Genomic DNA, 15,361 nt, shown 5'->3' on the forward strand with positions numbered 1-15,361 from the left:
AAAAGCCGCGATTCCGCTGCAAAAACCTGCAAAAAAACCTGCAAAAATAAATCAATCATATACTTATCCATATTTCTGCGCTTTTTTGTCAGGCCGGCCTCCTGGGATGACGTTTTATCCCATGTGACTACTGCAGCCAATCACTGTCTGCAGTGGTCACATGGGATAAAATGTCATCCCAGGAGGCTGGGCTGCAGGACGTCAGAGGGTTTTTGTTTTTTTTACTTGCAGTTTGGTACGTTTTTTTAGCCGGAATTCCCTGCGGCTGCCAGAGTGGATACGCTGTGTGCTTTTACACAGCGTATCTGCCCTGTGTATACATACCCTAATTGTCCTCCAAAGGTTAAGCCTGTCTGTGGCTAAGGGTATGTTCACATGCTGTGTTTTCCGGCGTATTTTGTGGTGTAAACGCTTGAAATATGCCAGAAAAAATTGTAGATAAACATCTGGCCAATGAAATCAATAAGAAAAACAGGATTCAGATGGGGCGTTTTTTTACGCCGCCGTTTTAAAAATCGGCGCAGAAAATAAAGGAACATGTCACTCCTTCAGCCATTTTTGGCGATGTTTTTCATTGTGTCTATAGAAAAACAGCTCCTAAAACGTCTAGAAAAAAACAGCTCCTTAAACTTTTTCAGCTTCAAAAACGGCTGAAAATCAGAGGCTGTTTTCTCTGAAAACTGCTCCATAACTTTCAGCCGTTTTTGATCTTGCGTGTGAACATACCCTTAGGGATTTGATTTAGTTTTGTGCCTCAATTTTCAAAATCGGGGCAATACTACGCCATTTTTGCTGCAATTTTTTTAATCACGGTAAAAATGCTGCGGTTTAGCCACAATTGCAAAAATCAAGGCACAAAACGCAACAAAATCGGGAAAAAAACCTGTAAAGTCATGTAAACATGAGTTTTTGGGGAGCACTTACTGTTGGAGCCCTGTAGTGATGTTTACAGCCCTCTGCAGTCTCTAAGGACCAGGAAAATCCCTGATGCCTGCTGATGATGGGATTGCAACCTGCAGGTACCCTGTAATGTCTCAGTAGAGACTGGTGTACGGGATCTCTTCTCTGCTGGGGGCTAGCAGCTGATTTCTTTCATGTTTAGCTGCCTCCGGTCTTCATGCTGATTCTGTGGTACAGACTTTAGATCTGACTGTGCTTTTCAGCTACTTTCACGGCCGGGCAGCTGAACAGCAATTATAAAGGAGGGGGCCCCTTTAGGGATGGGAGCCCTGGACAATTGCCCCGTTTGCCCCCCCCCCCCCAATTCTGGCCCTGTATGGAGAGACCTGTGAAAACTGAAGAAAATAGGACATGTCCTATCTTTCAATGGACCCTTCACACGGTTGAAATAACAGCCATGTGAACGGCTGATTGAAACACATGTGTCGGTGTAACGGCAGTTGTTTTAATGGCCGTCACAGGGACGTATTCATTGTTCGTGTGAATAAGCCCTAAGAGACATAAAGCCTTACACTGCCCATTTACTGTAATGTATTAGTTTTGCAAACCTTTATCTTGAATTACATTTTACTATTTCATCTTCCCAAATCCCTAAATAGCTGTTTGAAATTGTGTAATGGACATAGCTTTAATGGTAGTTTTCTCTTTTAGAGATGACAGAGTGATATAATGGTTATCTTTGATTAAAGGAATACATAATGTGTTAGTACAGTTTAACCGCACAGGAGGAAGTAGCACACAAATAGACATTAGCAATAATTGGCAATGCACCTTCCAGTCTACCATGAGTGTGCAAGTAGCCAGGCCTAAGAGCCTAAAACAGTTGATTTTAATATTTTATGTTAACATTTCTTTATCAATGAGGAGTCAATGAGGACTATTCACCAATTTTTGTTTTTATTGTTGGTCTTTTATGTTTATATAGTATCAGTATGAGACACAGTATCATATTCAGCTGCACAGGCTGGACATCACTTTGTTGGGTATTGCTGTTGGTAGGGGAATCAGTTATCAGATATTAATGGCTTATACTAAAGAAAATCCGGTTATCTTTCTACAAATGAGTTATGTATAAAAATACTATTTTATACAATTTAGTATTTAGCTCTCTGCTCCTATTTCGTCTTTACATATGTACCATGGCAAAATGTGCTTGTGACAAGTCTATCGCGGGGCAGATTTATAAATATTGTCTCGGGTACAAGTTCTAGCACTATCTTTAGTTTAAGCAGTACCTGCAATATATTTATTCAAATATTGCAGGGATTACAATAAGTTAGTTGCAGCCAAATCGCCTCAATGTTTCCTTCATAGGCAAAAACGTTGCAATGCAATCACAAGAATTTTCACCTAGGTGTTGTTTTCTTCATATAGGGTCAGTTCACATGTTGCATAAATAATGTCGATTTTCCACAACGGAATTAGTTGCGTAAAATCCGCAGCAAATACAGTAGCAGCAAACTGGAAGAGATAAAACAAATCTCATCCACACGCTGCGTAAATATTGAGCGGAAAAAGCCCTCAGAAATTGACCTGCTGTGCAGACTTTTATTCCACAGCATGTCAATTATATTTACGTAAACACTGCTTATTTGTTGTGGGATTTCCCCGTTGAATTCAATGGGCAGATAAATCCATCAACAAATAGCCGTTGTTGCGTTTTTTTGCGGCGGGTTCACAGCGATCCTGCCGGCAAAAAACGCAACTCAGAAAACCAAAAATATATTATACTTACCTAGGAGTCTGTGTTTCTTCCTCCTGTGATGATGCTTCATCCTATGCGACCTGCCGCTGCTGCCAATCACCGGCTGCAGTGGTCTCCTGGGATGAGACGTCAAGTGCTGCAGTTTTTCGCAGCTGGCATTCCGGGCGAACAACTGCACCACAGTTTGGTGCGGTTTTTCTCCTGGAATTCCCTGCGGCGCACAGGTCGGTTACGCTGCGTGCTTTTACGCAGCGTATCCGCCCCATGTGAATTTAGCTTTAGAAACATTGAGGATGTGTGATGGTTGCGGTAACCAACAATTCAGCTCCAGAGCCCTAGCCCTAAGTGGTTGTCCACGATTTGGAAAAACCTAGCAGAAGCGATGCCACATCTGTCCATGGGTTGTTTCTGGTATTGCCGTTCTGAAGTGAACAAGGCTGAGCTGCAGGGCCACACACAATCTGTGGGCAGATGTGGCACTGTTTTTACAAGAAAGCAGCCATCTTTTTCTCAACTTCAGTAAACCCCCTTTAATGTCACTAAAATGCTGAGTATTCTGAAACTGTGGCCCACATTTACTTATGCTGTCTAATAGTTAGCGTAAATTCAAACCAGGCAGTCACAGAATGTGACACATTTACCAAAATGGTGCATTTAGCATGATAATTTTGGCGCATGTTGCATGATCTGTTAGACACTATTCTCTTCCATATACCACTTGTGGTTTGGCTTATATTGCGCCCAAATTTTGTGGCAGTTTTTTTTTTACTAATTTTAGATGCACTTTAGCACATTTTAAGCCATGTCCCCTTTCCGAAAACTCACACACATTTCTTGCTACTTTATGCCCTCTTTTCAAAACACTTTTAAAAAGTATTTAGTAAAGCACAAACAAAAAACTTGCGGCAAAATTTGGCACATTTTTCAACACATTCTAGACTCAGTAGAAAATCTGCTCCAATGATCCATAATATAAAATAAAGTCTAGTTATGAGGAAAAACAAAGTAAAAGTTTTGTATTCGCCTAGTCAATGTCCTACGGCTAGCGTTAGTATACATTTATCTCTCTTCTGTCAGAGGAAGAGAGGATCGAAAGATTAAACGGAAAGCAACGGTTCCGTTAGAATTACCATTGATTTCAATGGTAATACTTTTTTTTCAGTTACTTTCGGTTTGCCTCTGTTCGCTAGGTTACCGTTTTTCTTCATGGAAACAAAGGTTCTGCAGACTTCACTTCTGCTTCCATAAAAAAAAACGGAAACCTAGTGAACGGATACAAACGGAAAGCAAAAAGAATTACCATTGAAATCAATGGTAATTTTAACGGAACCGTTGCTTTCCATTTAATCTTTCGATCCTCTCTTCCTGTGACAGAAGAGAGGTAAACGTATATTAATGCTTGTGTGAAAGAAGACTTAGTTGAGCCCAGTAGAAATCCTGCGCAGGACCCAAAGCAAGCAGCTCATGGATGAAAATCTACCAATGTGTCTAAGGGAAAGCATTTTTTTACAGAAAAGTGGGTAAAAATAAAATACTTTTCTATTGTACTAGGCCTCTTCATTGTGTAATGTAGAATAGTTTATTATATATCAAGCACTATTTTCTACTTAATATAACAACGAAGATGAGAACATCATGATCACTTAAAGGGGTTTTCCCATGAGGTACATTTATGAAATGTCCACGGGATATGTCATAAATGTCAGATAAATGCGGGGCCCATCTCTGGGACCCGCACCTATCTCTATAAAGGGGCCCCCTGATTCCTGTTCTAGCTTTATGTGCTCACGCTGCCTCTCGGGCGCTTACTGATTACATGGTCGGAGTTACGGAAACAGCTTAACTTGCTGAGCTATGCTGTTTTCGTAACTCCCATAGAACTGAATAGTAGTTACAGAAACAGTGTAACTCAAATGCTACATTGCTTCCGTAACTGCCATTCCCTACTATGGGAGTTACGGAATCATCGAGTTATACTGTTTCCGTAACTCCCGACCATGTAATCAGGAAGTGACCGGGAGTCAGTGTGAGCACAAAAAGCTAGAACGGCGTTTAGCGGGCCCCATTCTAGAAATGCAGAAGTGGGACCCGCATCTATCTGACATTTATGACTTATCCTGTGGATATGTCATGAATGTCACTCATGGGAAAACCCCTTTAATTTTTTCATATGCACCATTATAAAACTATTTATATGAACCAACCCCTGAACTGTAGTCTGGCTGGAATTGTTTATATGGGTCACTAAATAGTTGTACGCACAAAAGTTAAGAAAACCGTGTTTGTTTTCAACCGGAATTAGTAGCCTATTGTCTGCTAAACTGCGTGTTTTCTTTTTTTTCTATTACAAAATGTCATGAGTGTGACCATTGTTTAATATGGGTATTCCTAAAGGGGTTTTTACACTGGGTGATTATCGTGCAGACGAGCATTCATAGAATGCTAGTTGCCGATAATTGCCCTGTGTAAAAAGAGCAGCGATCAGCAGATGAACGAGCAAGCTGCTGATCGTATCTTTTTAAAAAAGTGAAATATTATCGTTATCCACAGAACATCTCCCTGTGTAAACAGGGAGACGCGCTGCCGACATGATAATAATGTATTGGGACGAGCGATCGGAGTAATGACCATCCCCATCCATAGCTCTGTGTGACAGGAGCAAACGAGCGCCAATCAACGATGTCTCGTTGATCGGCGTTCGCTGCACCGGCCCAGTGTCGGCCGGTGTAAAAGGGCCTTAAGGCTTGCCTTGGGAGCCCTATATAGTAAATGGCAGGCTACTGCTGGACTAAAGGCCCTTTTAAACTGACCGATAAGCGGCCGGTGTAGCGAGCGCCGATCAACTAGACATAGTTGATCGGCGCTCGTCTACTCCTGTCACATAGAGCTATGGGTGGGGAAGAGCGAATGTTACTCCGATCGCTCGTCCCCATCCATTATTATCATGTCGGCAGCGCGTCTCCCTGTTTACAGGGAGATGTGCTGCCGACAACGACAATATTTAACTTTTTTAAAACGATACGACCAGCAGATGATCAAGTGTTTGCTTGTTCATCGGCTGATCGTTTCCATGTTTAGACTGGTCAATTATTGGCAACGAGCGTTATATGAACGCTCGTCTGCCCGATAATCGTCCTGTGTAAAACCCCCTTAATTCTCTATTTTCTGCCTAATTCCTTTTATTATGTGTGTAAAAATCACCAATATCATGCTTCTTTGCATATCTATCAAGAGTTACCTTTCTTATCATTCTCTGTAATTTGGTTTATTATATTCTTCATAATCAGTGAACCATTTATCTTGTCAGGCTTCACTTCTACTCAAGTGAATCTTCTTTCAAAACCCTTTGTCACCTTGTCAGGTATAGGAGATGTAAGAAAAATCCAGGTGTGATTGTACTTTTCAGCTGTTTGCTGAGCACCTAGCAGCTTGGCGTGCTGAGTAAGTCAGCTCCTTTTACAAGTCATCTGGTCCATCCCTTTTTCAAAACAAAATGCTAATGAGTCACTAGATCTGTATGAGACGGATCAGGTGAAGATAGGAAGCCCATGCTGCATTCCATTACACTGCACGGTGGCGTAGACTTGGCAAAGAGAATAGATTCCAATGGTTTGGCCTTTCATTTTTGTCTTCCCCAGAAAACTGTTCGGCTTGTTGTGAACTTCCTCGGTACGCAGAAAGCTGTTGTGAGAGTCAATCCTGCTGTGCCCTTGTGGAACATCCTTCCAGTTGTATGCGATAAATGTGAACTTAACCATGAGAATGTGACTCTCTTAAGAGATGCAACCAGCAAAGAAGAGCTAGACATGTCTAGGTCACTGAATGAGCTAGGTATTAAAGAACTGTACGCCTGGAGCAGCAAGCAAGGTAATGATTCCAATCTTTGATCCTTTTTGCTTATTATATATTTGTTCAATTTAATCAGTATTTAATCTAATTTCCTTATGACTTATTTTCTTATTATCATTAATGGATATCCACATAGGCTCCACCTTTATGACGTTACTATGAACAATGTACATTAAGATTGTAAGAGAGATGCATATTACACAGCTCTGATTTAGATGTTCTTGCATTCCCTGCACTAGAAAAATCAACTTTAGGGGGGCACTTTGAATATCATCCATCACCATATCTTTATTTTCACTCCGCTATCCATACTAATATGTAAAATAGTGATAGGAGAAAAATATAGGCAAATATGTTTATGTATTTATATTCTATGTTACAAACTGACTGTTTTCATGCTTTTATAAATGCTTTGTCAAATGTACATCATCACCGGGAAGTAATTTCTGCACAAAGTGGTACATGTATGACATGGTGTTCACGTGGGCACAACAGCTATGCCCGTGCAACCACCAGTGGGAGTGTAGTTATGATTGACAGCCACATTTTCTAACACTAATGACCTGCATCCAGGAATCTCCAATCCCAGTCGGTTAACCGTGTAAGCATTGTGACTGTTGCACCTTGTCAGCCTTTACAATGCGATCACTGGGGCTGACAATTTCGTACTGACAGCCCTGGGCCTAACGAAGTGCACAGGCAGATCGCCAGCTGATGCTCTGCCTGGGGACTCTGGCGCTACGGAAGCTCCATATATGGACAGTGACATCAGGAACTTCCACAGCGGGCAGAGTCCCTGGATTACGTGTCCCAATGTATGTCATACAGTGAGATATGTTTTGGCCTTTCGTTGGAGGTATATGTCGGGAGGCTTCTGACAGAAGGCCAAAATGTGATGTGAGTGGGGCCTAACACATAGGATACTACATTATTTAAAAAAAAATAAAATGTAAAATCTGTTCATGGGACTAAAAAAAGTTTTAATTCTTGATTATAAAAAATAAATATGTGGTGTCACATAAGTTGTAATGCCTGTACAATAAAGTTATATAAAGTTACATCATCCATTAACCGCTTCCCACATTTGGATGTTCTTACCGCAGTAGGACATAATAGTAAGTTGACTGGATGGGACGACGGGCACAGTGATTTCAACAGTAGTTGAATTAACAAAAAAATCATATCATTATTTTTACATAAAAATGTATGTCTTTTGAACAATAATGACCCGCTATATCGTCGATCGGCACTCATTTTTACTTATTTATCTTCACATGTAGAAGGACCCATAGTCTACTGTCATTGTGTTCCTAGATCTTTTTTTTTTTTTTTTTTTTGTTTTTTTGTTTAAACCATTGTTTATTAATAGAATTTTTCTTCGGATCGCTGTTCTCTTTGATTTCAGACATCTCAAATATGTACAAAATTGACCCGCTTATAGCAAACGGTGACTTAAAGCAGCACTTATGTAGTATATATATATATATATATGTAGGTCCCCATCTGAAATAGAGCATGCACTGGACTGTAAGACTGGCACAACTCTGGAGGGTGGAGGGCAACAAGCCGTCTCCATCACATCTTAACGTGTCGTGAATTCAGGGACGACACAGTCACAGATGGATCCATCAGAGGTTGGGTCGTCGCCTTGATGCAAAAAAAACAAAAGAAAACCTAAAAAGTATGGACAACGTGGTCAAGGTCAACTTCTACCAAAATGAAGGTCACCTTCTACGTCGATCAATGATGTCCCAAGTTTTTGAATGTTATTGAATCCATCAGATTCTGTGCAGTCAAGTGCTTCTTGCGATACTTAGTATCCATATAAACCGCAGCATGCTCAACGCCAGAGGGTAAGGATTGTTTCGTCGCCCAAAAACATGAATTGCTGTCTTAAGTAACCGGGTTTAATAGAAGATTTACAATGCAAAAAAAAATAAAAAATAAAGCTATAAATTCAAAAAGAAAAAAAAACAACAACATCACTGCAAACCGAGTAACAGACCAAAACGACAACGTCATAAAAAGATTTGTCTAGTTGCCATAGAAAAATTAAACCAACACGTACGTATTTACAAAATAATCCTTTCTGGTAAAACGTAACCCGATTTCATCGTCAGCCATACATTGAAGCCATCATGCAAAATTCACATCAGATACACCAGAATCTAGAGACGTCAAGTACAAGAAGCCTGTCCTGTTGGTGGTAGGACCTTTGTTAGATTCTGCAATAGGGGAAGGCGAAAGGCAAAAACACCACATTCGGCATCCAAACATCAGTGTAACAGGTGCCAACAAACGTATCTTTGGTGAGATGGTATGGACCACGGTCATCGACCTCGACCTTCAAAGAAGAACAGTCACCCAGAAGTGTAGGAGACACCAGTCGTTGAGATACCACTTGTGGTCTTTGGGATGGTGGAGAAGACACTCGAGCAACTTTTTGAATCCAGATCTCATGGTCTCGTAGAAAAAGACTAGAGGTGGTCAAGAAGTCCAACAACTGGCCAAGACTGTTCTGGTGGGAAAGTGCAAAAGAAGTAATCCAGTCATCGGGGGGTCATCCATGTTTTTGTTCAACTCTTGCCCTCACCATCGTGAAGCTATTGGGACTTCCAGAAGGAGGTCATATTAAAATGAAGAAAAACAAAAACTCTAGTGTGACACCTTCCACTAGTGATGTATAAACATTATACATAAAACACGCATTTTCAATGCACGGTGGTGCACGTACGCATGGAGATTTGTCGAGACGCGCGTGGACACACATTCGGAGTCGCAAAAAAAGTGCTGGTATCTGATTGAATTTGTGCATAATGCCAAGTCGCAGTTGTGCAAATTTGACGGCTCGTACACGTCTTTACTTCAACTACATGTTAAAAAATAAAGTCCGAAACGCGTAAAAATGAGCTTACATTCTAGGGCTAGTCTAGCGATAGCTACGAAGGAGAAACACAAAAACACAATGAACACTTTTGGTTGATCTGTAGACGTCGCCATTGCCATGTCCAGTGACATTAGAATTAGAAAGTCCTTTATTTCTCAACCGGACTCAGTTAAAAAAATAATAATATTAAGAAGGAGGCAACACAAGGTCTCGCCCTCCCAGAGTCCTTGTACCCGATCCGCTGGAGCAGAGCCACAAAAAACACTTTAAAAAGTATTGCAAGGAGAAAAATACATAGTCGTATATATTTTTGGCCCGCTCACGGCTGTAAAGGTCCTCGAAAATTTACATTTGGTTTGTTGGATACATAAGATGCTTAAAAAAAACAAAACACAAACAAAACGCCAAGTCCAGAGGGGAGAGACAAGCCGGGCTCAACCATAGCCGAGCATCTTTGGGGTATTCCAGTTATTGTCGTCGAGTTCTGTGTCCACCCGATTCCACTTTGGTCAATTGTCATTGTACAAATCCAAAAAGTTGCAACAATGAAAATAAAATTCGACCCTCCCCTGAAAAATATGAAACCCTACAATTCCTCCGTCGTTGAAGAATGTGAACGCATTTTCCGATCGTTTCTAATGCTCAGCGTCCATAGCATCCAGGTATTTGGACTCGATGATCTTGGGTAGTAGGTTGTATCTGATCGGTATCATTCCTATCATGATCAGAGGGAAGATCATCTTCATGTAGGGGAGAGGTGACATGCCGAAACCACACAGGATAACAAGCTGCAGAACCTGGAGACCTGTGAAGTAGTGAATCTTCCTCTGGGGGACTCTTCTGATGTAATGGGTTGGGGGGTACGCAGTCTGTTCTTTCAACAGCAGAGCCACCCGCTCAAAGAGCTGGCTGCCGTCAATGGAGGTCAGAGCGATGTACAGGAAAAGGCCATACAGGACGGGTTTAGGGATCCACTGAAGTGGAAGAGGCAGGAGGAAGACACACTGACAATCGTCTCATAGATGTGCCCGTGTTCCACTCTCTCTTCCACATTGGCCAGCGCTCGTACGTGCATGGGGGAGTGGGGGAAGGCGGCGTGAATCCAGGGCATTCCGAAAACAGACAGTCCGGTGTTAATAAGCGCCACAAGGAGGAGATCCCAGTGATACGCCGTACCCTTCACCAACCTGTTCTCAGGAGCATTAGTGAGAGACGCCACAATGTTCTGTTCTATGAAGAACAACATGGACAGGAGGAACCCTAAGCCCATGGCGCTGGTGATGGAACCCATGGAAAGTGACCCGATCGGCGCCAGCACAAACAGACTCTCCGTTTCAATGTAATTAAATTTGGCGATGCTTATATCCTGGAAGAAGTACGACCCCACCGCGGAGAAGGTCAGGACAGATATAGGCAGCGCACAATCCGAGAGCATCTCCCGAACTCTTGAGTGCAGGTAGGGGCTCTTCTTGAACTGGTACAACGTGTGACCCAACCACAAAGTCCCGAACATCAGCATCAGACTGAGGACGGCCGACTCCTTCCCGTGCTGTATGTCCTCGTGATCTGTGATGGGACCATGCAGGATGGAGCTGTTCAGGGTGGAGTTGAATAAGGTGTCAGGAGACATGGTCACATTCGGGAAAGCCTCATAAGACTCCGTATGATAATGTGGATATGAACCAGGAGCTTCCAGGTAATACTTCTTGAAAATTTTGATGATCCCTTTCAGAGCATCAAGCACAAACGTTATGGATATAAAAAGTGCTATAATTTCTTCTGTCGACCTCTTGAAGAGCTTCATGAGCAGGCTACAATTGAACAGAGAATAAAGGACAACAAAACAGCTATTCCACAGCCCCGTCCAGGCATAGAAAGCTTTAAAGTCCAGGTTGTAGTCATCACAGATTCCACGGATAACATTGATATATAAAGCCAAGGGTTCCGTTGTCAATAAAACCACTAGAGGCTGCCCAGAAAAGAGTGCGTATATCACACCCCCAATGCACTGGCCAACAATCGTCTTCTGCACGTCAATCACCCCGCGAGTGCTTTCATCATTCAGAGAGCCAAAGGCGATTGAGGGCAGGAGGCACGCGAAGTACAAGAAAATCATAGTTGTGATGTACTTTCCGATGGCCTTGTTATTTCCGATAATACCATCTGTGAAATCCAGAGGATAGACTGGTAGTCTACGAGCAATATCATCGAAAATTCCCTTTCCCACATTGAAGAATTCTTGTAACTTTAGAGGTTTGTGGCTGTGGACTTTGTGGCCGTCGTTCACTGAAGAATGCCTGTTGACTACCGTCAGGAGGTGCCGCTGGTGGACCAACGCCTCCTTAAACTCCTCCTCCGTTTTGGTCTCTAGGAGTTTCTGCCGGAACGAGATATCTGAAAACATGGTTGAGAATGTCCTCCCGACCTCTGTTGCCGTTTTGGTACTTTTCATTTTTGGAGGAGCCAGGACGAGGATGACGAATCTCACTTCACAGGAGTTCTCTCCCCAGTTCTGCGGCCTCTCCAGACGGCTGATACAAACATGCCGCCTCTGAAGTGACTTTATAGTGCAAATTATACAGAGCCAGGATTGCTGGTACTGAACGCCTGTGGCCGTGGCCGTCACACCTTGTATTGTGTCCGAAAGGAGATGTACATTCCCTTCCCTTGGAGCGCCGGAGTCTGTGAATAAAGTGCTCATGATTTTGTCAAAGTTGCAGCTGGGCTCCGCGTTCTCTGGGTCTTCCACAAAGTGCTTGAGCATTTCCCGCAGGACGTCGTCCAGAGAGGTCGCCGTCTCGTCCAGAATAATGCTGGCTTTGGCAAGGAAGCCGTCCAGGTCCCGATGAGCTCTCACCTCTTCTTCAAAGTTCTTTAATTTTAGGTATTTTCTTGAAGTGTGAAGCAATACACAGCCATGGCTCTCGTTTTCTGCTGTCGTGTTCTGCGGTCCTTCTAGATTGACATTTACAAAGAAGCGGATACTTTCCCCGGATACGATGGAGGAGTGGACCGTATCAAACAGCTCCTCCCCTCCTCCACCTTCTTCCTCTTTGTTTTCGCAGCCGTCATCGGTGTCGCACTTAAGGTAACCAGTCTCTTCAAAGAAGTATCCATTCCTGGACATCGCTGCCGGAGGACTCTCACATGGCTGGAGGTGGAAGACTCTCCTGGCCGCTGCCATGTCTCCGCCGTGTATCACCTCCTCGTCCTCCTCCTCCGCTCCATCTTGTCACTATAAGTTTCTTTTTTTTCTTCTTCTTCAGGAGGAGCAGCAGCAGCGGCGGTCCAGCCTCCTGTATAGAGCTGAGGAGAGGGGTTCCTAGATCTTTTAACAAGTTAAAAGTAAATGAATAAAGAAAAATTTATTATACAGTCTTATGTTATTTTGTTAAAGAATATATCAACAGACACATCTCTTAAATTAGGAAAACTACTGTTTTAGATTGTCTAGTAATGGACAAGGTGCCCATATATATTGGGTAAAAGTCAGACGAACCTGGCGATTTTTGCAAGATCGGCTGACGATCTAATGTGTATGGAGGCCTACCGACTTTACATCGATGGCAGATTTGTTGCCTTTGCTCCCAGGGGAGATACATCCTTACCAGAAGTGTCTGGCAGCAGCTTATTCCATTCTACCCAATTAAATAAACATGTATTTATATAGATATAGATAGATATATCTATCTCTATATCTATCTATCTATCTATCTATCTATCTATCTATCTATCTATCTATCTATCTATCTATCTATCTATCTATCTATCTATCTATCTATCTATCTATCTATCTATCTATCTATATCTATCTATCTATCTATCCATCCATCCATCCATCCCTATCTACAGCTATCTATATCTAGATAGGGGGAGTCGGGAGAATTAACTTTTGGCCAACAGTTATTTAATATATATGGCCACATTTAGTTAGTGGGCGCTATTCTACCCATTGAAAAGTTCTTTAAACTCCTGACTGTAGGCTATAACAGAGGGTCTGCTGTAAGTTTAAATAACCCATTCCTCTCAGATGATTGACAGAGAAGGATCATGTGACTAGCTCCACAGCGCCATTACTAGAAAGCATATAGGGAAAACTCTCTCAAACTCCTAATTGTGAATTTAAGGTCTTTCAGTAGGTGCAGCAGCACATCCTAGTTAACTGTTAACAGAGCATTTGATATACAGTATGCACCAATTTAAAGATTCACTTTAAAATGTCATTAGTATATCAGTGCTCAAAAATTTAGTTTTGGTCCAATAGAACAAGTTTTGTGTTTTTTCTTGTTTTAACACTGCACTTAATATTCCAATATTAACTTATTTTCTGGGTGGGGTGGGGGGAGATTATGCCACACGTAAGGTGCGCTCTTCATTTATCTGATTGATTTCTATCTAGGAACAGTTGTATGGACAGACCCTTTCGAACCCAATGCAGATGCACTAGGATGGCACTAAAGTTCTTTATAAGAGTCATAAATATTGGGAATTGGTTAAGGAAATTTCTTCATTGACTAAAAAAATTAAGTAATGAATTGAGATCCTACAATGTATTATGAACCCCAGCCATTGTAATTCTTTTTTGTTTGCAAATAAATGTGACTCATTAGGCATGCAGCCAGTGTAGGCGAACAGCTGTCTATGAAATGTGCTCTGGACTTTGTATATGAGGTGTGTCAGTGTATGGCAGGCAACGCGCTGAGCCTTCCTGGGTGTTTCCCTAAGAAGCGTCTGCAGATTCCTGCTGAAATGTGTTCTGCTTTCATTTTTTTCTGTCTAGCTATCCAATTATCCATCCATCCCTTTAATTTAATAATCTATAGTTTGATTAACTTAGTTGGTTTACTTTAAATGCAGATTTCAGAAAACTTAAAGTGTACCTAACCTTTCAGGTGACTTTGCAGAATAAACTGATATCAGGAATAACACTATTTCTGACCATTATATGACTTGTATTTTGCATTTTTTTTAGCCCCTCTGCAGGTTCTATCTATAAATCTAATTTTACACCCTGAAAAACAGCTGAAAACATAGCGTATGAACATACCCTAACTGTTATCATTTCTTCTATACACTGCATACATAGAAAAGAGAACATCCTGTTCTTCAATCTCTATCGATCACACACACATATAGAAGCAGTAGCAACATGGAGGACATTATACAGAAGTAATGAGCTGCTTAGCTGTGATTCCAGCACTGGGGTGAAATATAACACTTACTATAAGCTGTTGCAGCATCTTTGTCTCTCTGCCTCTATCCTTCACTCTACTCCTGCTCCGTCCTCCTCTCTTCATAGACTTCAATGGGCAGCTGTAACCTGAACCCTCAGTAAGCTGAGAGTCCGTCTGGTCTTAGGAAAGTAGCCTAATAAGTGGAGAAAGAGGCATACGTCTCTAATAAGATATATTACAAAGTTTCTTATATTTGCTTGAACTACATATTTATGCAAATTTTAATGAAAAGTTAGAGACCATTTAACAGTGTAAGTATAATTGCTTAACACTTACTTGTGACCTTTTACATTCTGGCATATATCTCTTGAACAGCACAACAGTGCTAAACAGTAAATAAGAAATATACTACCTATGCTGTATATGAAAGACTTCCTTTCATAATTCTTTTATATAGGTCACAGAGGGAAGTATGTTGTATTTAAGAAGGTTATGTAAATATTAATAAGAAGCTGGGAACAGAGAGGTACTTAATCTTGGATTTCTCCAATTTCAGGTTTAGACAGTTGAACAAATAATCGGCTTAATCTATGGTAAATATAAATGATCCTAGCTCAAAGGCCTAGTGCAGGGCACATGGCCATCTCGATAAGCAGTTGATGGATAAGAGTTGGTTAAAAGTACATAATGTTGACCGATGCAGGGGCATAGCTATAGGGCTTTGCAGGAGTACCACTTGTACCATAGCCCTGAAAGGGGCCCAAAAGCTATTTTCCCACATTAGAA

At 41.6% G+C, this 15,361-nt stretch overlaps 2 protein-coding genes across 2 annotated transcripts in view; one reads left to right on the forward strand and one right to left on the reverse strand.

The window, feature by feature from the left end:
* COBL (cordon-bleu WH2 repeat protein) overlaps positions 1-15,361 on the forward strand; it is a 395,136-nt gene that overhangs the window by 78,779 nt on the left and 300,996 nt on the right. The window contains exon 4 of the mRNA XM_075826990.1: positions 6,304-6,532. Coding sequence (XP_075683105.1) covers positions 6,304-6,532 — 229 coding nt within the window. The remainder of the gene's footprint in view (positions 1-6,303; positions 6,533-15,361) is intronic.
* LOC142651831 (solute carrier family 4 member 11-like) lies at positions 9,670-12,701 on the reverse strand. The gene is given in 2 exon segments (XM_075826989.1): positions 9,670-10,401; positions 10,404-12,701. Coding segments are annotated over 2 exon segments (2,547 nt in total). The 5' UTR covers positions 12,586-12,701; the 3' UTR covers positions 9,670-10,036.

Source organism: Rhinoderma darwinii, chromosome 5, assembly GCF_050947455.1.
Source record: "Rhinoderma darwinii isolate aRhiDar2 chromosome 5, aRhiDar2.hap1, whole genome shotgun sequence".
Taxonomy (NCBI): domain Eukaryota; kingdom Metazoa; phylum Chordata; class Amphibia; order Anura; family Rhinodermatidae; genus Rhinoderma; species Rhinoderma darwinii.